At 36.3% G+C, this 22,706-nt stretch overlaps 1 protein-coding gene across 1 annotated transcript in view; it reads left to right on the top strand.

Moving 5' to 3' along the window:
- Positions 1–22,706, top strand: part of LOC128878250 (uncharacterized) — a 246,294-nt gene that overhangs the window by 166,433 nt on the left and 57,155 nt on the right. The window contains exon 2 of the mRNA XM_054126302.1: positions 4,594–4,736. Coding sequence (XP_053982277.1) covers positions 4,594–4,736 — 143 coding nt within the window. The remainder of the gene's footprint in view (positions 1–4,593; positions 4,737–22,706) is intronic.

Here is a 22,706-nt window from a genome sequence, read left to right as displayed (position 1 = left end):
ATTCCAATTCCTGCATCATTCACCAAAATCAACCGCAACTGAAGCAGGAACGCGTTAAAAGCTAAACGTTCAAAAGACACTTGGATGAGCCATTTCCCTGCTCGATTGCACAATGTAAACAAATCTCGCAGGAAAACGAAGCCGAGCAAGTGGAGAACGAAAGTTGAGCACAACGTCGTAAATTACCAAGCAGGTTTAACGTTCTTCCATCCGCGATTTGCTTCCGTACCGTGGTACGGATAGTCGGGTTATATGTATATACGCATGTATATACACATATAAGCTGGTCTGATTCAACAGGTGCTACAGTGACATGCGAAACTGCGCGAAACAGTATGCGTGGCGAATACAGTATGCGAAACGGATCAGTTTCAACGAAACAGCTATGCGTTAGTACTAACGAGGGAGCGATGAAATGTATAAAACGTATTAACGGTTAATTAACGATAATGACATGGAATAATGAAGTAAAACCATTTGGTCGGGGGATAGGATATTTTAGATTGAAAGTGTGTGGATCGATGGGAACATGTATCATTGCTATTCTTAGTGTCTAAATTTATTTTTGTTGCAAATTAGAATTTCTAACATTTTTCTAATGTCTCATATTTTGTGAATTATTTATGGAGACCCTTGAAGGTTTCTACGGAAACGTTTATTCAGAAATAATTTTCAGAAGTTGGAACAAAGAAACAGGGACATTAAAAATCAGAAACAGTGATTAATGGAAAAACAACGTTTGCGTTGGCGACCTCGACACGCAACGGTTCTATTCACGCGAAAAAGAAAGTAATACAAAATCTCTAGCGAAATTCAGTGATTAGCTTAATCACGTCTGACCTTTGCTATACGCGAATCTGGATACTTGAAAAACGCCTGAGTCACCTTTGCATCGAACCATTAAGTATGCGCTTCGCGTGTGCTGAGCGATTTGATCGTTATCTGCCCGTGGTTGCTTTCCGATTCCTATAATTTCTCGATTTCTATAATTCTCAATTTTTCGAATTTCGATACTACTCTGTTCTTTGATGCCTATTCAACGTGCAATATTGAAAGATCAGTATTTTCTTTTGGAAGCATTGGGCATCCTTGTTTGATATTTATTAGAACAAATGATAACGCAAATAAATTGAATTAAGAAGGTTGGTTCGTAGTAGAATTAAAAATTGAGAAACATTTGTGTAAGGACACTTCGATTCTATCTTCCAAGTTATGCAGAAAAAATTTGGAAACTTTGTACTTTTATGTAGTTGTTAGCGCTGAATTGAATGGTGTAATCAAAAAAAAGTTTAAACCATTTTTTTCAATTTTGAAAACGTATGGATTTTTCGATTCGACTTCCTTTACAAACAATTCTTTTTCAAAGCTGTCAAAAAAATTGTGCAAACGTTTTTTTGTTAACACCATTGAATTCAGCATCAAAAACTACATAAAAGCACAAAGTTTCCAAATTTTGTCTCAATAACTACTGGTAGCTGGTTTTGGTCGCCCTCCCTTAATGGCGCAAACAGAAACAGCGAATCGCCATTTATTTTACTCGCGATTCCCCTCGTCGATGGTCGTTCGACAAAACAACTCTGACGTTACCATAAACCGATTAATTGATCCGATATATCCGACCCAATAACGAAACAATTTGCAGTGGCCATAAATCAAGCTCATTACCATATTAATCTGAGGGTGGCATCGAAATGTACTATCGACAACGATCGACCCCGCGACCGTGGAACATCAGCTGCGATGCGGAATACCGGATGAAATCGGCCTTATTATCCTTCCTCACGGACGCTATGAATTTTTGATAACCTTAATTAATTAATTTTCAGCGGAAATCCTTCGCGCATTAACGATCATTTTCGAACGTTTTCACGCTGGAGTGTGCAGACAACATGCGCGATGTTTAATTAACAGTGTCGCCTCGTTATTAATATGCATACTTTTCGTAATGTGGTCCAGCAGTGGTTTCGGTTAATTATTGTTGGTAGGCAGTGTGCATTCCGAGCGATTACGATCGAATTAGAATGCAATTCGAAGTCGGCACGTTTAGAAATTGCGTCAGGGTTAAGGGACGAAATATATATAATTTTTTAAACATGCGGGAGGAGCATATGCTAGCAAAATTTGTCCTTGTGGTGTACGTGAATGTGCATTATCTGTAGTGCATAAAAATATTTTTATTTCAAAATTGTGGTCTTGGACCCTTTCCCTTCGTGTGCTATAGACAGGTATAAAATCTTTTATGCATGTTTACACATACGTTGTTATAGGCGAAAGGGTTAATTTGAAAAATTATGACCAAAGTCCATATTTGATAGATGCTAATAAATATCTGGGTTCTCTATAATTTTGAAATCGTAGAATATTCAAATTGTTATTCACAAAGAACCTAATTTGCGCTGTGTAATGATGCTCGTACGTTCCTTTTGCCACCCAGGGGTGTATGTCGTTATCTGAGGTTGGTGCTGCAAGAAAAATAATCTTGTTACTTTGAAACACGAATCTGAAAGTACAACGTTAATGGAATAACCTGGAAGGTATGTGGGTAACACGATCTTCAGCAATTTGTAACATAGAAAATCTGCAATATCCCTCGGAAGTAGAAGTAGTCGTTAACGTTAACGCTTCTCCTCGCGCTCTTATTGTGAGAATTTCTAAGGAATTTCATTTAAATACCTCTGAAATATTCCCCAGCTGCAAAACTGTTCCTCAACATTCGTCAAATTTTCTTGGAGGAACGTAAGCTTGAGAGCTGTCCTCTTACTGGAATATTTATTGTCATCAAAATCTTATTTTCGAAAACATTAAAAAATAAATAACACAGAATATATTTACAAATTTTTGTCTGTTTCATCTTAACTCACGATTTAGTTATTAGTAGAAACAACTCGAAGACTGGTTATACTTCACGATTACCTAAAACGTGAAACAAAAAGATTAGATAAAAATTAAGTAATTTCATTGTAAATTTTTGTTTTTAGTAGAAAAGAAAATTACTTGTCCTACTTTTGTTGTCCTCCACTTAATACAATTTTAAGTTTTCATATACAAAAATAGTTTCGTCTACTTAACACCTTAATAAAACTGCATAAAATAAAAGATCACAGATGAATAAATTAATGAAATGACAAAACAAATAGTATACTACAAGGGAAAGGAAATTCATGCATGGGCAATTCTAAACCAAATGAACACGTTCCCCAATGATTATCATACGGTTGCATACATATAATTCCGCAATGTGTATCGAGAATTCCCACGTTGTACGCGTGGGTAGACCCGTAACCATCACGTAAAAGATAGAGTCACGTTTCGAAGTCACCCACAAGTTCAAACGAAGCGTAAAATTGTAATTCGGCTCTGTACAAAATCGTAAGAAGAAAACCATCCGGAATTCCGTCACGCTATTGCGAACCCACAGCCGTCGTGTTCATTTCCTGCCACTTCTCAAAGTTACACAACCCCCGGAATTGGGTACACCAGCTTCGTCTCCTGGTCCTGAACGAAATTGGAAGCCCGAAACTGGTCTTACGGCGCTTCTTTAGAACTACAAATTACGATCGACTTGGATCGTGTCCATCGATGCGTAAGATTGACCAACAGTGGCAAAATTGCACTCGCTGAACATGAATTTTATATTATGGAGTTCAAGTCTGGCAGTAGAGTCATAATTATAGAAGAGTAATTATATAAAGAATTGGAATATTATACAAACATTGTATAAGTGTAATTATGTACATTATATATTTATGAAAATATGATTATATAAGATTGACTAACACTAGCACAATTGCACTCAATGAAAATGAGTCTTGTATTATGAAGTTCAAGTCTGGCAGTAGAGTCATAATTATATACGTCTAATTATATAAACAATTAAAATATTGAACAAACATTATATCGGTATAATTATGTACATGTATATTATATATGTATATTTATAATTATACACGATATAATATACATTATATATTTATATATTCATAAAAATATGATTATATAAGATTGATTAACACTAGCACAATTGCACTCAATGAATATAAATTGTACATCATGAAATTTAAATCTGACAGTAGAATCATAATTATATACACAAATGCGACATTGTACAAGCATTATATAAGTATAATTATGTACATGTCTATTATATCTGTATATTTATTACTATACACGATATAATATACATCATATGTATAATCTGTACTTATAATTATAATTACACAATGTGACAATAATGATAATGGTATAGGCTTAATGTATCAAACTCGTACGTATCATAATTTTTTACTCGATGAACCGAAATGGTATTTTATATTTTATTCATGTTTACGTCATATGACAATCCAAGATAATTATATAATACTAACACTTTAAACAAATTATACATAATTATGAAGTTGAAGAACATGCCTTAATGATACAGAATTTTCTTAATTGGCAGAACCTGAAACACTAGACATGTATGAGCATATACATATATATTTTGATAAACAAGTTATAATTTCGATTATTATTCGTGATAATAACAACGTATACTTATGCATCACGCGCCTACTGGTTGGACTAGAAATGAACGTGTTTCTGTTTGGATTTCAGGTTCAATAAGCAATATAGACGGCGCGGAGTATCACTGCAATAAAACTGCAGTGCGAAAAGTTATCAGCGGAGTCGTGGGGGCCGCAAGCTCGGTCACATCCATTCAAGTGGCCAACCTTCTCAGACTGTTCCGGATACCGCAGGTACGTGCACCGAATCCCCAAACACGCCCATGGCCGTGCACTTAAATTCGCCCGAGTTGCACATTTATATTCATTCGGTCGGTTTCCATAAAATGCCATGACAATCCTAGCTGGAATCGCCGACCAACGATCGTACAAATGCTATACCGTTCCAGGAATCGTCCTGTCTGCCACACTTTTCACTCGACAAACGGAAACGTTGAAAGAATCTGATATGTCCTCCGTTCCGGACACATCCTTACAAATATATTCAACGAGTATTATTTTGTAAGATTTTAAGGCAAGAACAGAAAAATATACGTGTTATTATTACGTACAACGTGGAACAGAAGTATTTATAATTTTTCAATGGATTGGTGAACTTTTAAGAATTTTTAGATTTTAGATTGTAGTTCTATAGCGTTTTCCAAAGAACGCTTCAGGAGTTCTTTTTTGTAAAACAAAAATTTGAGCATCTCTGGTTTGACAGACCGTGTAAAAAGTGAATATTCATAACTTTATATGCGTTAATGAAGGACGGAAACATAAATTAAAATGTGTTTTGACTTTCAAGTGTTGTAATTTAATTTTTAGTATTTTCACGCCGCCGCAACAGTATTTTTTTTCATTTTGTCATAAATCCATAAATATGGACTCTAGTTATTATATTATATTAGAGAATGAAACCTATTTTCGTTTAAGTTTTAATTCCCTTTCTGTATCAATGCAAATATGAATCTGCATAATTTAATTTTTAATATTTTTCACTTTGTCATAAATCTATAAATATATGCATTCTAATTATTATACTATATTAGAGAATGAGACATATATTCATTTAACTTTTAATTCTCTTTCTGTACCCATGAAAATATGAATCTACATAATGCATTTGTACATTATAACACGCATATCGATATAATTTACGCACTACACGGACTATAAAAAGAAGTACATATAGTTTCGGTATCCGACACACGGTATGTTCTCAGAATAAATCCGACCAGGCCGTTCCCTCACAATGAATCAGCGTATCGACAAACTGCCACGGAAGCTGGCCCGCTAACGATCCAATATAAAAATGATTCCCCACCTGGGGGAGCATCCATAACGCACGACTCACGAAAGTTCAATAAAGAAACTAATAACGCGGCTCGTTTTCTTACACGGCCACGCTTCCCACCGGACCGCGATTTAATCAAAAGTTTTGCATAAACTGTTCGTACACCGCGGGCAAGCCCGGAGTCAAGGTAACATCCGAGCCTTTTGAACAAGGCGGAACTTATGAAAGAATGTAAATATTAAGCGGCAGCGAACCGTGAACATTTTTCGTTGCAGAAACTTTCACGTCGAAAAGCAAACCGCGGCCTAAAATCGCTCGACTGCGAAATCCAGTCGACCCCCCCCTCCTCCTCCTCCTCCTCCTCCTCCTCCTCCTCCCCGCCCCCTCGGAGCGCGACTCCACCATTTCAATATATCGAACCGGGACCTGATGGAATTTTTAATTCCACGAGGTAACCCAAACCCGGCCCGCAAATCCGATGCCCCATGAAACCATTACACGAGCACCGGTTGCAGGTGTGCTTCTCGCCGCGATGCAATCGATACCATTATTGTCAAACGCGCTCGAGAGAGTCCCGTAAGACTCGGGAAATTCCCCCGTTAGAGGGCCGACGTGACTCGAGAGAACGAGAAAGAACGTACGGCGTGTACGTGATCTCGGCGATGTACAAGTTTAATGCGAATTTACGGACCAGGTACGCTAATTGGTGAATTTATAGCGACTACGTTCGATGGCGCATATGGGAGTGTGGTAATTAAAAAATGCCAAATGTATGAACTAATTCTATGGTTTTGGATTCAATTACAGTATTGCCTCGAAATAAGCAACTCGGTCGGGACCAGCGAGTTGCTTAATTCGAGACATAACTGTATTTGCAACTATGAATTGAGTACAAATATTTCCTCGATGTTGAGTGCGAATTTACGGACAGGGGATGATAATCGATGAATTTATGTCGACTACGTTCGATGGCGCATATGGGAGTGTAGTGATTAAGAAATATCAAGTGTATGAATTAATTCTATGGTTTTAGATTCAATTACAGTATTGCCTCGAAATAAACAACTCGCCGGTTTCGACCGAGTTGCTTAATTCGAGACACAAAACTGTATTTACAACTATGAATTGAGTAAAAATATTTCCTTTTGGTGAATTTATACAAACTACGTTTTATGGCGTGTGTAGGGGTGTGGGAATTAAGAAATATTCGGTGTAGAAATTAATTATGTACCTTCACATTCCATGATTCATGGCTGAAGTTTAACACGTTGGTCGCTACGTCACCCAGAAATAAGTGACAGAACTTTTCATTAAGGGATTAAGAAAATTAATTTCGAAGGTAAGACGATAACGAAAATAGATTTGGCGACGTTATAAAATTAAATACTACTACAAATATTAACCTATCTAATTTTCATCAGTTTCGAGACAAAATTTTATTATAATTTCATAAAAATTTTCACGAGTTTTAATGTACCAGTCAACGTAGTCATTTTGGTGTGTTAAAGTATGAGCCTTAGTTTGACATGTCTTTTGTTGTACAAAATAAGAATTCTGAAAAAGGAAACTTGTTTTAAAATACTCTACAAGGTTCTCATTTTGAATGAAAAATAGAAAATATTTCTCATTTTCACCAAGGAAAGGGACGAACTTTTCCACTTCAATTAGTGATTAAATATCCGTGAGTATTTTATACGTCTCCACCCTGGCGCAATGCCTTAAGCATTTGCGGTTTGTTTGATGTGTGCAAACCCAGGAGCTATTGCATACATCAAACAAACCGCAAATATATACGGAAAAGTTTGCTACTCCTGTTCCAGAAACCAAGCAACCCTCGATGGCACAAAGAATCAAAAGAAATGGAATGGAATGGGTTTCTAATCACGTGACTCGGAAATAAAGTGACTCATATCGCGTGACATTAAGAATATCGAGTTACTTTTAATTTCTTATGGATACAAAAAAACGTCCTCCTAATTTGTGACACGTGGTATCGATTCTAAAAGAAGTCTCAGATAATTACAATTTATAATTATAATATACTATATTAGTCATAATACAACACACAATTATAATCATAATATAACAAACACAATTATAATATATATGTATTCATAAAAATTTTCAAAATTTACATACAGCAGTCTAAATACATGTCAATACAAATGGTACTAATTCTAGAAGCCCGAGTGGATTAAAATTTCCAGATTACAAAATTTGATTGACAGTAATATTTCATTGGGTATTTCAATAGAAAGAGTTAACTGGGAATCAGTAACGTTTCGATCTCCAAAGAGATAAACTGATCAAACGAATAAATAATAAATAGCATTAAACGAGCAACTCGATATTGGAGCGGTAATTCATTATCCAATTTAGTCCACAGAGGCTTTTGCAGATTGCGACTACGGGTACTGTGCATCGTGAAAGATGACACGTTTAAAAAATGTTCGATCTGTTCCTTTATGAGTATAGCCGTCACGGTTTTGTATGTTTTTTATCCGTTGTTATTACGGTCATAATGTCACGTCACTCTTTGAACGTGGCAGCTATTGTTCGCGAAAAATAGGTCGGAGATAGCCAGTTTTTATTGGATATCATGAATAACGTAATTTGCTGATATTGGTCGGGGATGTACGTTCAATCATGATACTTCGTTACACGAATTTCCGATTAAGTCAGTAAATTACCATCTTATGCATCGATCGTTGCAAGTTATTAGAGAAAGTTTAGAAACAACCAACTTAAAGAATGGAGAGATACAATGTCTTCATGAAACATTCCGATACAAAAGAGATACTTTACAAACATTATTTTTCTTCGCGTTACAAACCTATTCAATTTTTGTTAAGCTTCTTAATGCTATAACATTCTACATTCTGAGTATTAAAAAAAAACCTGCTTCTACAAAGTTGCAAAACAAACCAGAGCCGTTCGAATGTTGAAAATTCGAAGGAGTCGCGACGAAAGCAAACAGGAAAATATTCCTGAGCCAAGCAAAACTTCAACAACCGCATCCAAATGAGACATTTCACGTGTCCCGTGGTTCCTTGTAATTCCAAGTCAAACAGTCAGCTTCAGCGAGTGGGAACCACCAGCGGAAATAACTTCGAAAGCGCGCCGACAAGGGAACCGGCGGCTGAAAGAACAAAGAAATGCGCGGAACCGTCCAAGATGAGTTCTTACGGCGCCGTGAATTTCCCTTTCGCGTTGGGGGGTTTGTATTCTTTGATTCCGCGAATACTAATAGCGAGCAAATATTCGCCCCAGTTCGCGTATACCTAGTGGAGGAACAGTGGCAATGGCGTCGACATCAGGCCTGCCAGGTTAGTCCATCCACGTTGAACCAAAAAAAAAATTCTAAAGGCACCATTAGCCTTTAATTTCGATCAGGTTATATTATTTCGATAACACTCTTCGTCTGTAGTAAGTTTTCTTCGGGAATTCGAGTTACAAGAAGCGCGTAGTCTATGGTCCTGTGGCTGTCTAGTGCGTGGCCTATACTACTGCGACCGTCTAGCGCACCGCGGCTGACTAGCGCGTGGCCTATACTACTTACTGCGGCTGACTAGTGCGTGGCCTATACTACTTACTGCGGCCGTCTAACGCACCACGGCTGACTTGCGCGTAGCCTATACTACTTACTGCGGCTCACTAGCGCGTAGCCTATACTACTGCGGTCATATAGCGCACCGCGGCTACGTTATATTACTTCGATAACACTCTTCGTCTCTACTAAGTTTTGGTCGGGAACGCGAGTTACAACAAGCGCGTAGCCCATGGTATTGTGGCTGACTAGTACGTAGCCTATACTACTTACTGCGGCCGTCTAGCGCACCGCGGCTGACTAGCGCCTAGCCTATACTACTTACTGCGGCTGACTAGTGCGTTGCCTATACTACTGCGATCGTCTAGCGCAGCGCGGCTGACTAGCGCCTAGCCTATACTACTTACTGCGGCTGAATAGCACGAGCTTATACTACTGCGGCTGTCTGGAGCTTAACCTACACTACTGCGGCCGTATACTACGTAAACGGTTTTCTGTTATTATCTCCTTAACGAAGCCTTGGTCAACATTTTCGCCAAGGAAAAAGTTGTTTCAAATCACCCCCCAAACCACCCCTTTAAAGACCTCCAACAGTTCTGGAACACCCTGTATATGACTCGTCTCGTCGCTCAAAGAAAAATAAACTGTCGACGCAAGGATGCATCTATAGTATATTTAAACGTCTATAGTGTATGTGTCTATAGTGTAGCTTTGTATTACTGAACAAATTTTGTAAAATCGATTCAGTAGTTCCGGGAGATTAGCCCGTTTAAACAGACAGACAAAAATTTTGCAGAAGCGTGTTTGGGTTTTAGCAAGCTGCAAAAAGCCATATTTGAGATTAATAGATACATTATTGTGTGCCATCATCCCTCTTTCCTTCGAAAAAATAAAAAGTACGTCCTTCATAATTTGTATTCTTTAATTCCACGGGAATTAACGGCAAACAAATGGCGTCGAGATCAGGCCTGCCACTCGTCTTCCCAACGGAATATATTAGGTATTATCCGCTTTGTTTTCGTTGACGGAAGCTAGGCTCGGACGTCGATTTTTTTTATTGTTATTGCATGCACGTGATCTCTTTTGTGGGCCAGCAAAGAAAATGAAAAATCCGGTGCGAAACAAAGGGCGGCATCGTTGCTGCCCTGAATGGGTTCCAAAGGTTGCGCGTACGCGCGGCGTATTGTTATCCGTTGGCAATAGATATAAAAGCCTCCGGAGTCGAGAACTTCCAGAGAAAGGTTATGGGGGAATTGATTCGGCTGGGTATACTCTTTGTTGTCCCGTTCGCGTTGCGCACGTGCATTTTTCCGTTCCAATCGAATGTTATGCGCGTAAACGGACTTCATGTTTTGTTTAAGGGGTTCATTATGCTGGCATTCCTGCTGTAGGCTCGTGAACGATTCTCGAGGGATGATGGCAGCTTTCGAAAAATTCAGAACAAATTTTTTTCATTGTAAAATCGCGAATTGGAAATGTTTGGTATAGTGTGACGTGCTATTTTTATTCGTTTGTTAGCCGAATTCAGTTCTGACTAAGTTTATTGAGTTGTAGAAGTGAATTTATTCTACTCATGTATTATTGTATTTGAAAGTAAGTATGACGGTTGTATTGAAGACTGGGAATTTATATTGCATATCTCGTTTGAAATGGACAATATTGAGTAATTATTTATCACAAAATTAGACTAGTAGTCATAATCTTGCTGCAGATATTTGCATTTATGACGAGTGTAATTGTACAAAGATATACAAGGGACGTGTACAAAAGCTTAAATACAGGGTGTTCCAAAAATGTTGGAGGTCCTTGAAAGAAATGGCACGGAGGGTGACTTGTAACAACTTTTTCCCTAAGGAAATCATACAAAATGTAATCATACAAAACCACGTACATATATATTATGAAAAATCTATTTAGGAACATCAAAGCTATCATTTAATTTAGACAATTTTTTTTCAATAGACCTTCAGGGTGTAATCATACAAAAATATACAAAACAAAATACGCCTATCATAAAAAAAAAAGAATACTCAGAAGTTGGAATGTATGGAAATAAATGATATTTGTTCGTGGTACGTCGAACAATATGTATCATAGCTACGAGCGAAATTCGTAAGCCTCAGTAGATGGTTAATTTCTCGAAAATGAAACCGGCGTTTTATTGAAAGAGCAAACGCTGCTGCGCCGCGTCATTGTGTCGCTGAAATTGCTCCATGGAAGGCTGCTCGCAGAATCAATTTGAAGATTCAGCGAGCCATTCGATCGAGTGGATTTTGTGGTGCCTTTGGCGAGATGCGTAGCCGCTTTTCACGTCACCGCCAATCTCTGTTAAAACCGATAGGGTGGATCGGTTAAACGAGTCGCGTAAAGCGCCAAGGAACACTGAAATATCGGCGACGCCGCGTTAGAACCAGCGAGCATGATGAACTATGCCGAAACGGTGAGGAAAATCGCGGGGAGCAACGTGGAAATTTATTTCGGAAATTGTGAAATTCAAACAGTTGTTAAAGCTGATTCGATTGGTCCTTTTTATCGCGTTGATTATCATAATGAAACTTGTGAACGTTTCTATGAAGCTAGAACTTTGTTTTGAGACAATTGAGTCGTTCGTTGCAAAAAATCGATTAACTCCAAAAAACAAAAAGTTGAGAAATGCGATGAAATAATGTTTGCCGTTTAATAGTGTTAATTTTAATTATCCAGGAAAGTTATTATAAATATGGAAAGTTATGACTATACTAAGTGCTTTGACATTTAAATTTAAGTTTTTTCAAAAAGTGAAGTCGATCGATTTGGGCAGTGAACGGCTCAATTAGAAGTTGTAAAATCTAACATAAGTCTGTAACTTCGTCAAATATTAAATTTTGTAATAATGAAACGCTGCAATAATAATATTCCAGAAATTTGTTTGCCACACTAAAATTTCATTTCAAGACTATTGGAAACTAGAGGGTTTCCGCAAAGGAACATTGGAATTTTCTTTTTTAACAAAACACAAGTGACATGAATCTTAAAACAAAGTTGCAATTAATTTGTTTATTCGAAAAAAATCCTGAAAGCCCTTCAGGGTTTCTCGCTTCAGCGAACAAAGTCATCGGTTAAACAAAGTAAAAAGTAGAAGGATGCTATAGCGATACCGTGGGTTAAATATTTTTCGAGGCGTGACTTATCTGTGTGGTGGGTTTCGATCAGGTTCAGGTATACCACCCGTGGCATAGTTTATAACAAACCAGGACGATATCGGGCCTTGGAATCCATAAACCCGAAGGGTGCTTGGGGATCATCGGCTTTCCCCAGTTTGACAATGGATATCAAACGTTTATTGTCCAGGGTCTGTTCGGGAGATTCGTGGAGGCTTAACCAGAAAATGACGACCTGTCGATTACGTTCATCGTTCGTCCCTGGGGATGGGTCAGTTTTGACCCATATTTACGAGAGCATTAACAAATTCCACTTTATTGAGAAGTTTCTCTGTATAAAAATTGAAGTTCAACCGACTCTAAACGTATAAATAATAGTTTGTTCTGTACTTTTATTCGTGTACATACAAACTTTTCTATGAATATGAAATTTTATATGTACGTTGATTAGTTTCTTTACGAATTTTGTAGAATTGAAATCAATTTTTAAAAAATATATTATAACTTTACATTTGTGTACATATATACTCCTTCATGAATATGAAATTTTATATACATGTACAGTTAGTCCCATAAGTATACGTACTCTCTATGTTCATTGCAGAAGTTCGTCTAAATTAACTTATCGGTTTGGTGTTTCCGAATAAGTGTTCCATTTTAAATATGCACAAGAACAAGTTTCACACGTGTACATACATGTATATGTGTATATATATTATGAAAAATTTATTTAGGAACATCAAAGCTATCATTTAATTTAGACAAATTTTTTTCAATAGACATTCAGGGTACGAATACTTATGAGATTGACTGTATACAGGGTGCCCCAGAATTAGTGTAAGAACCATCTCAGAATCATCTCAGCTACCCTCCATTTCCGGTTCTCACATTAATTCTGGCACTATTGGAAACTAGAGGGTTTCCGCAAAGGAACATTGGAATTTTCTTTTTTAACAAAACACAAGTGACATGAATCTTAAAACAAAGTTGCAATTAATTTGTTTATTCGAAAAAAATCCTGAAAGCCCTTCAGGGGTTCACAATTTCCTACCCTGTATTTCATACTTTCATTACAAATTTCAAGTCACATACATTCATTCAATTTATTGAATGAATTTGCAATAGTTATAGATCCTCGAGTCGACTTCAAAATGTAAACTCAAAACATGGAATAAAGAGCTTGGCAATTGAGAAATGATCCACGAACGTGAAACGGGTAAACCGCACGATGCAAGCGTAATGTAGAAGTCAGTTTGGATTGATTAATATGATTCGAAGTTCGGGAAAGTGTAACGCCGATGAAGAGCGCATTATGGGAGAGGAGAACTCTATGGTTCGCGCTTCGAATCCATTGACAACCACCTTACTTCGGTGATTGATGAGACGAACTTGGACTGCAGCGGGTTTCTGCGCCGCATTCCGCACTTCTGCTCGGCTTTCGAGGGCAACCTGGTGTTTCCTCGTGTTCGCAAAGGTCGCGAAAAAAATGATGGAACACGACCAGATTTGCGGTTTTTTCTTGCATGTGTCACCTATGAACTCTCGATTCATCGGAGGACCGTGTGCCAACGTATTTCCGACCGCAGCGGTGACCTCGTATTTGTGAAATGAGGGAAACGACAGATTTCTGTCTTAATTGAAACACTCGCGCATGTTAAAAGTTTTATTAGTTTAATTTATTTTTAGGGGTTCCGCTTACTTGCCAATATTTAACTGATTTGATGGTCCTTACGATGGAAAGTCGAACTACAGAGAAAGTCTTGTCTGAATAGCATAATTTTGTTTGTTTTCACGGTTTTGATTACTTTCATAGATTGTCCCGAATCTTCTCAATACCTTTTAACGTTAAATTATTCCTAACCCTCACTGTATGCATTATGCTTCAACTGATTTTCATCTCACTACTGTTAATATGATCCTCAAATTTATTTTGAAAGCTTAACCTTTTTAAAGACGAATTATTTTGGCTAAAATGAGCCTGGCTTCAACTATAATTACTAAACAGAACTAATTTCGATTATTTCAAACGAATTTACTCGCCAAGTCTAATAACTTGAATCATTTTAATATACGTTGGACAAGATATGGTTTGGATAAGGTTCAACTCTATCTTCGCAGCAGACTTTGCTATTACTTTTTTTCACAGCTTCGATATCGAGATCCTCCCCTACGACTTCGATTATTACGAACCAGGGTGCATTCACTAGTGCCTCTAGGACTTTTCATTGGAATATTCCTAAAATTGTCAATATTGGAATTCGAAGCAGAATCGAATACCGTATGTCTAGCCTGGAATAATAATAGATTCGTAGGACAGAATTTTATTATGCAAGGGAGCCTAGACTAGCAATATATGTCAGTCAGTATACATATACAGTCAGGCCCATAAGTATTCATACTTTCTGTGTCTATTGAAAAAATTTGTCTAAATTAAATTTTAATGTCTCAAATTAACAAGTGTTTCATTATAAGTATGTATATAAATGAACTTCACACTTCATCATTGGCCAAATAAATTACCAGGAGCAACGCTTTAAAACACTCTACATTAATTTGTAACAAAATTCAGCTTTGACCTTTTGAGAGACGAAATTATTTCATTAGAACACAACAAAAATTGCAAGTTAATATTTAATTGTGAATAGCTTTTCATGCCTCCAATGATTATTTCCACCCAATAATACAGTCAGTCCCATAAATATTCGTACCCTCTATGTCTATTGAAGAGAGTCCAAATGAAATGATAATTCGATATTTCCAAATAAATTTGTCATTAGAAAAATATACATGTGTAATGTTTATTCGTGTATATATTTATAATGAAACATTTATTTGGAAACATTAAGCCTATAATTTAATTCAAACAAATAGTTCAATAAACACAGAGGGTATGAATATTTATGCGATTGATTGTACATCTTAACTTGTGATGTACTTTCTTTCATTTCACACGTGAATTTTCCTTGTTAGTCTATGATTCAGATGCATTCCTAAATATTTGGCTAATTCACCTCGTGCAATGTCTTTCTCATCTAATTTCGTTGAAGAGCACGTTTCCGTATTCGAAGTAAAATCCAAAGTGATCATTTAATTATCTCGATGCATTAGCTTTCTATTTTGTTGAAGTTTTCTTGAAGGTCCTTTAACGCTATTTAAGTACAAAAGGTTTAATGATTTCTTCCCCAGAGTGGAGGAATCTGGGCCAATGAATTCTGTTTGGCACTTGAACAAGTGGAAAGAAGTGAATCGAAAACTGTTCGAGTCCTTTATCGTTCCTCGTTACTTTCCGCGCTGTTCCCGTGATCCAATTCGACGATTCCTTCGTTCTAGAGAATTCACTCGAATCCAGCAACAGATATTCCATGATGGAACGTCGACATTTCTCTGGTTATACCACCTTTCGATACGAGCGACTCGATTTTCCAGCTCGTAGTCCACGATGTTGAAATATTTCCGTCTATCCTAATGGCTTAGCTCGTCGCGAGATCGCATGATTCATCGGCGGGCGATACTTCAGGCACGCACTATTTCGTCTGGTGTTGCATCCCTGCTTTTACGAGTCATTTTATATTGTAAAAATTGAGTGGTCTCTGCTGTGGAATCATCGAGCATTCTCTTGTGAATTATATGAACACTGTAGAATATGTTTAATTGTGGAGAGATGATATTGTAGGAGTTTAAACGAAAAATAAGGCACGGGGTTTCGAACCCAGAGTCGACCGCTTTATTTACACGACCAATCCCGTACCCTACGTTTCGTGTTCTCGTTTGACTATTCTTTATATTATAACTATGTTAGAATATAAAGAATAAAAAATCGATATTTTTTACTGCTAAATTACCAACTTCCAAGTTCTCCAATTATCTAAGAATTCTTTCTAAAAATTGCCAAATTACCACTTCCAACTTCTCGAATTTCCTGAAAATCATTTTCAAACATTGCTAAATTACCAATTTCCAACTTCTCGAATTTCCTAAAAATCCTTTCTAAAAATTGCCAAAGTACCAACTTCTAACTTCTCGAATTTCCTGAAAATCCTTTCTAAAAATTGCCAAATTACCAACTTCTAACTTCTCGAATTTCCTGAAAATCCTTTCTAAAAATTGCCAAATTACCAACTTCCAATTTCTTGAATTTCCTAAAAATCCTTTGCAAAAATTGCCAAATTACCAACTTCCAAGTTCTCCAATTTTCTAAAGATACTCTCAAAAAATTGCCAAATTACCACTTTCAACTTCTCGAATTTTCTAAAAATCCTTTTCAAAACTCTTCCTAAGAGAGTTTACAAGTCACCAACTTACCAAAACGTGGAGTAAAAGACACAGCTGTCTTTTTATCACTTAGATACCTCGAGTTTTAAAGAGATTCACCCGAGAATTTGCAATGAAGACGGATCAGGGGTAACGTAAATTCAAGGGGAAGACGGAGTGGATTTAATTTCAGGTCGCGGTGTCCTGACAAGTAGGAAGCTCCATCCGTTTCGAAAGAAGGCGCAAGTTCACGAAACAAAGAGACAAAAGCTTCCACGATCCGAAACTTGTTTCGCAGGGGGAGGAGAACGAAAGGCCGCGAAATCGTGCGGCGCGTTCGAAGTTAGCATTCATCATACTCCCAACAATCTCGCGGAAGTTTCCAAGCCTGCTAATTCTCTGTTCCATTAAAAAATGCGCGCAATGTTGGCTTGCTCGTAAAATAAATTCGCGAGTGTCATGGAGTCCCTCTCAAATCCTTCGCGGGAGTGAAAATAATGTGCATTAGACTACATTACGCTTTCCTCGTGGTATTTCAACGGAAATATTCTTTCCCATAAGAGAAAATAATAAATAACCATTATCCCGTGTTTTCAAGAACGCGTTTTTCAAATTTTTCGGCGATAAATCTTGTAATTACACTGCGGATTTTTATGCATTTACAGGAAATTTGAATGTGCAAAAAATTTCAAAATGAACACATCATGAAATAATGTAAAATTAGGTTCGATGTTTGTAGGTTATATTTATTACTGTTTATATGAATTATGAATATATATTTAATCAAATGTATTTGGAATTTGCAGAGAAAAATTGATTCGTATTAATTGGTGGTATTTATGCAATAATATAAAAAATGATTGATAGTAGAGTTCTTCTTATAATATTTACAGAGTAAAATAAATTCCTGTCTAGATTCAATTTTTTCAGGTACGTAAAGATTTCATTTGGCATAAAAATAAGTAGTCTACTTGTAATATTATTTGAATGAAAATTTTACATCCAATACTTAAATTTCCTTCGAATATTGGACAGATAATATTAATTTCCAACATTTATAAATTTTATTCTTAATGGATCTGTTTAATTTCAACTGTAATTTGAAAGTTTTTATAACTTGTTTCGACAACCCTCTGGATCCGCTATTATTTAACTTTTAATAAACGAGGACCGTCCACGGCGATGTTGGTCTCCATTTTTTCAAAGTAATACACACTATTATGCATCGCCTTCGCTCCAGACTTAAGGAAATCTGTTACTTTTGCGAATTTATCGGTGCAACTACCTTCGCCGGGGTGCACGGGAAAAAGGTTAGCGGAAAGATGACGCAAACTTCCGCCTTTGGTGGATTTAAGTTTGTTATTAAACTCACGCGTTTGACTTCCCGCCAAGGCTGAAGTTACCAACAAACTTAGGCCACCGTGTACAGGGAAGAACCCGTCATTGTTTACGATGTGGATTATCGTGGAAGGGTACGTTTAAAAAATTGTCCAAGTTGTTTCGCCAACTTCGAAGTCAATCGTTTTCATTAACGTGACAGACAAAACGAAGCTGTTCCACGATCTCGAAATAAAAAACGGAATCATTCGTGGTTCCTCGAGCATAAGAAGAAGCGAGTGATACTAATACGTGGCGAAAATAAAATATAAAAAAACGCGGGGGTAGAAGAGTATCAGAATCCTTCAACAAAAATGCTTCAATGTTGAAAGTGGTTAAACAGAAACAACCCTACTCTTAGTAGTTATTAGTAACGCTTATACGGTCAGTGTAATAAGAACCAAGTTCATGAAAAAGTGGAGGACTCAAGGAGTTATCATTGGAAAATAGAAGATCCCCATAAAAAAAGTACAAGAAAGTACAAAAAGATGTGAAATCGAAATGAGCTGCCAGATGATTTGCCTAGATTTCCGCGGCCTGGAAGTCAAATGCTTGGCGTGGCCAGGCAAGGCGTTCTTAGATCATCAATACCCATACTTTCTCTCTCACAGACTTTCAGGTAATTTGTCAATTTAAAACTCTGACAATATTATGAGTACACTTTCACTGTATTGGCTTTTAAAATATTTCTAAGGTCATTCATCGACGCCTCTCTTAAGATCTCTCGCAAGCTTTCAGATAATTTGTTAGTTTAAATCTCTGACAATATGAGTACACTTTCATTATTTTGCGTTTTAAAATAATTCTTATTCATCGACACCTTGACCTTGCCTGGCCACGCCAAGCATTTGACTTCCAGGCCGCGGAAATCTAGGCAAATCATCTGGCAGCTCATTTCGATTTCACATCTTTTCTACTTTCTTGTAGTTTTTTTATGAGGATCTTCTATTTTTCAATGCTAACTCCTTGAGTCCTCCACTTTTTCATGTACGTGGCGTAATTTTTTTACTTTTTTAAAGTTTTTTATCGGATCTCACTTCTTTTTACAAATCATTTATTATATAGAATCTATTTTAAATTTATAAAAATAAAATTGATATTTCTGTAAACCCTACATAAGAAGTCTAAATTATTATTTGTTTTTTTAATTGGATAGAGTAAAATAAAGGGAGAGGGGATAACAAAAGCGAATATATATATATAGATATATATATAGAATATATAGAGATCTAGATATAGATATATAGAATATATATATATTTCATATAATTTATTAATTATAAACATTTATTCGTTCAATTTATAAATAATTATAAATACCAGCATTTTTTTTGCAAGAAATTTTAATGTTAATGATGAAGTGAGAAAATGACTCAATTTCTATAAGCTCTACATAAAAAGTCTAAATTAAAAACACTAAAGTGTTTGATAATGGATAAACATTTTACAACAGTTGCTGCAATTTGTTAACGGATAACCTCCAAGCCTGTGGTTCCCTTCATTTGTACAAGCTTTGCATAAAAAGTCTAAATTTAAAACACTTTGGTGGTATGGATCTATATTAGAAAGAGTTTTCTGCATGAATAAAGGTATCTGGCAATTCAGATTTTTACAACTTACCTTGTTGTCAAGATTGATCAACACTTTACAACACTGGCTGCAATTTGTTATTAAACCCTACATAAAAAGTCTAAATTGAAAACATTTTGCTGATATAAATGTAATTAATAATGCAATAGTGTAAGAAACTTTGACACTTGGCAGGTTATGAATGATGAGATCTGTTTCGACTCTCGACGCTCAATGGCCGACGAGGCGACGAGCCATGCCGAACCGAATAATTCCGAGAGTCGATGAACGACACTCGGCTTTTGGTTAGCTCCTATTGGCTAAGGGTTGACGACGGGAAAATCATACGAAAAATACCGTTTCCGACAGATTCATGACATGATATTACGATATCTCAGTTGTACGTGGCCCGGTTTTATTGATTTTGGTTTCATTCGAAAGCTTATATGCGGTTAACATAAGAAAAATGCCTTTAAATTTAGAAAATATTGCAGGCGTGTTGAGATATTCATGAAAGAAGTTTCAGGTTAGGTTGGAATGGACCATCTCTCCTGTAAAAGATACGTGATAGCTCCAACGCCAGTATATACGCGGTGACGGATGTACTTGGCGCCGAGACGCTACCGCGTCTCTAGATTTGTACAGGATTCAAAATGAAACTTCATATATTTATTTTATTAATAAATTTTAGGGGAAGAAATAATTAACCAACATTTCTACATATTTTTAGAGTAGAATTTACGTAAATTGAAGTTTATTATTTTTAAGTATTTTAAATTGATTGCTGTGCAAATACTTATTACACTGACTGTAAATATTTGATAAATAGAAACATATTTGATCACATAAATCATTGTTTTAGTGATAGTAAAACGCAATTCAATATTTCTATTATAAGAAAAATTCTGAACTGATACGATTTAGAAATTGTCAATCACGCTGATAATGCATAATCGTTTAATGAAATTAGTCCGCATTTGCTAATACACACTATGGATAAGAGGATTAAACGAGAGGTATGCACACCTCGCGAGAATAACTCCCTCGTACCATAAACTATTACTGCGCACTCCGAGGTACGCTAATAACTCAATGGAATCAAATATATCTGGCGGGCGGTCAGCAAAACTCGACACTACTAAACAGCAATAGTTGCAGTATGCATGCGATGGATTCGCCTAAACAACTCCATCGTAAGATTCATGGATAGACCGCGGATTTTTACGCATACACACAGGTTCGGTTTGAGTTACAGGTTTATATTATACTGACGTTTCCATCTCGAAGTTGGAGTCATTCTTAATCCATTGTAAAATTCTAAACAGAACTCTCTGGGGATACATTTTTCCAAAAAATAATGTAACCAAATAGAATTTTTATGGACTCATAAAGAATGAATTAGAGTCAAGTATCAAAAGTTAAATATAGAATATGTGATTTGTACATCATGTTGATCATTTGTACCAAGTTTAAAAAGATTAATATTTTTAAATAGTAAAAAGGCAAAACTTAATAACTGCATACGTGGCATATAAAAGCGTTAATTGAATTATAAGTGGATGAATATAGAAGTGTAGGTTGTATGTTTCTTTCTCCAGAGCACAGTGTCCAATATTCTGAAACCTCTCGAACAATGAGAATGTTATGTGGATTTTTATATAGATGTAGAACAAACCAGCCACCAAAATCCACAAACGATCAATTACTGGAATCGTTAGTTTTATGCTATGTCTCTATGCCCTATATAAATGCCGATACAACAGTACCTATATGTATAGGTCGACAGAACAAGCAGATGGTTGGTTTGGTATCGCAGTGCACGTACTCCGATGTATCTTCTAATGGTTATCGACGACTCGGACACCGGTATACGAATGCACACATCAGCAGCCATCGAGCATTGATTTGGCGACAGTAATTTGCCATACCCTACAACAGTCACGTATCCATTCGTGAGACGCGTTCAATTTTTTTAATTATCAATACGGAAACGTCTTTAACATCGATCGAGCCGTTCGTTGCACAAATCAATTAACTCCATAAAACAAAAAGTTGAGGAATTAGATCAGAATGGCCTCTTAAATAAATTATTCATTATTCAATGGCCGAACAAATTTTGTCGTTTAATGGTGTTAATTTTTATTGTTCAAGAAAGTTATTATAAATGTAAAAAGTTAGGACTATACTGAGTGCTTTGACACTGAAGTTTAAAATTTGACAAAAAGTGCAGTGGACAGCTCAATTGTCCCAGAAGAACCACAGGGCTGACTATAAACGACGTATACTACTTGAATTTTTTCTCTTGAAACTATCGCATTCAAAACATTGATTGGAATTATTATTACTCGACTAGGTGAGTTATGGAGATCGAGATTCGTAAGTACTTGTGTCATAAAGGAGTAAGTGTGATATACAGGGTGGAACATTTAAAGTAGACTACCTGTGTCATTTCTTTTCAATTGTTCCAGAAAAACTACAGGGCTGACTATAAACGTATACTACTTGAATTCTTTCTCTCGAAACTACCGCATTTAAAACATTGATTGGAATTATTATTACTCGACTAGGTGAGTTATGGAGATCGAGATTTGAAGTACATGTGTTACAAAAGATTAAGTGTGATATACAGGGTGGAACATTAAAAGCAGACTATCTGAATCACTTCTTTTCTAAAGATGGAAGAAAATTCTGGTATACAATTTTCAATGAAATATAAAGAAATATAAAGTGGACTTTATAATTAAAATACAAGCACGATATATCGTCGAAATTACGAAATAATTATTTTCAAACTATTCCATTGTATTGTCTCGATTTTACTTGAACGCATCTACCTGGTGAATCGTTAATTATAACTTTACATTATTGTTCCTGTATTTACACTAACCACAATTGCCACTACAGTCTGTGCTATCGGACTAATATTTGTCCAAGGTAATTGAATATACCGTCAATGCAATGTCTAATAATAACAATATGACATATTCCACGGTGATGAGAAACAACATAATATGCACCACAGTTAACAATAGATAGTTATGAAT

Source organism: Hylaeus volcanicus, chromosome 6 (genome assembly GCF_026283585.1).
Source record: "Hylaeus volcanicus isolate JK05 chromosome 6, UHH_iyHylVolc1.0_haploid, whole genome shotgun sequence".
NCBI classification, from domain to species: Eukaryota; Metazoa; Arthropoda; class Insecta; order Hymenoptera; family Colletidae; genus Hylaeus; species Hylaeus volcanicus.
This window is presented reverse-complemented; position numbering and strand designations above follow the sequence as displayed.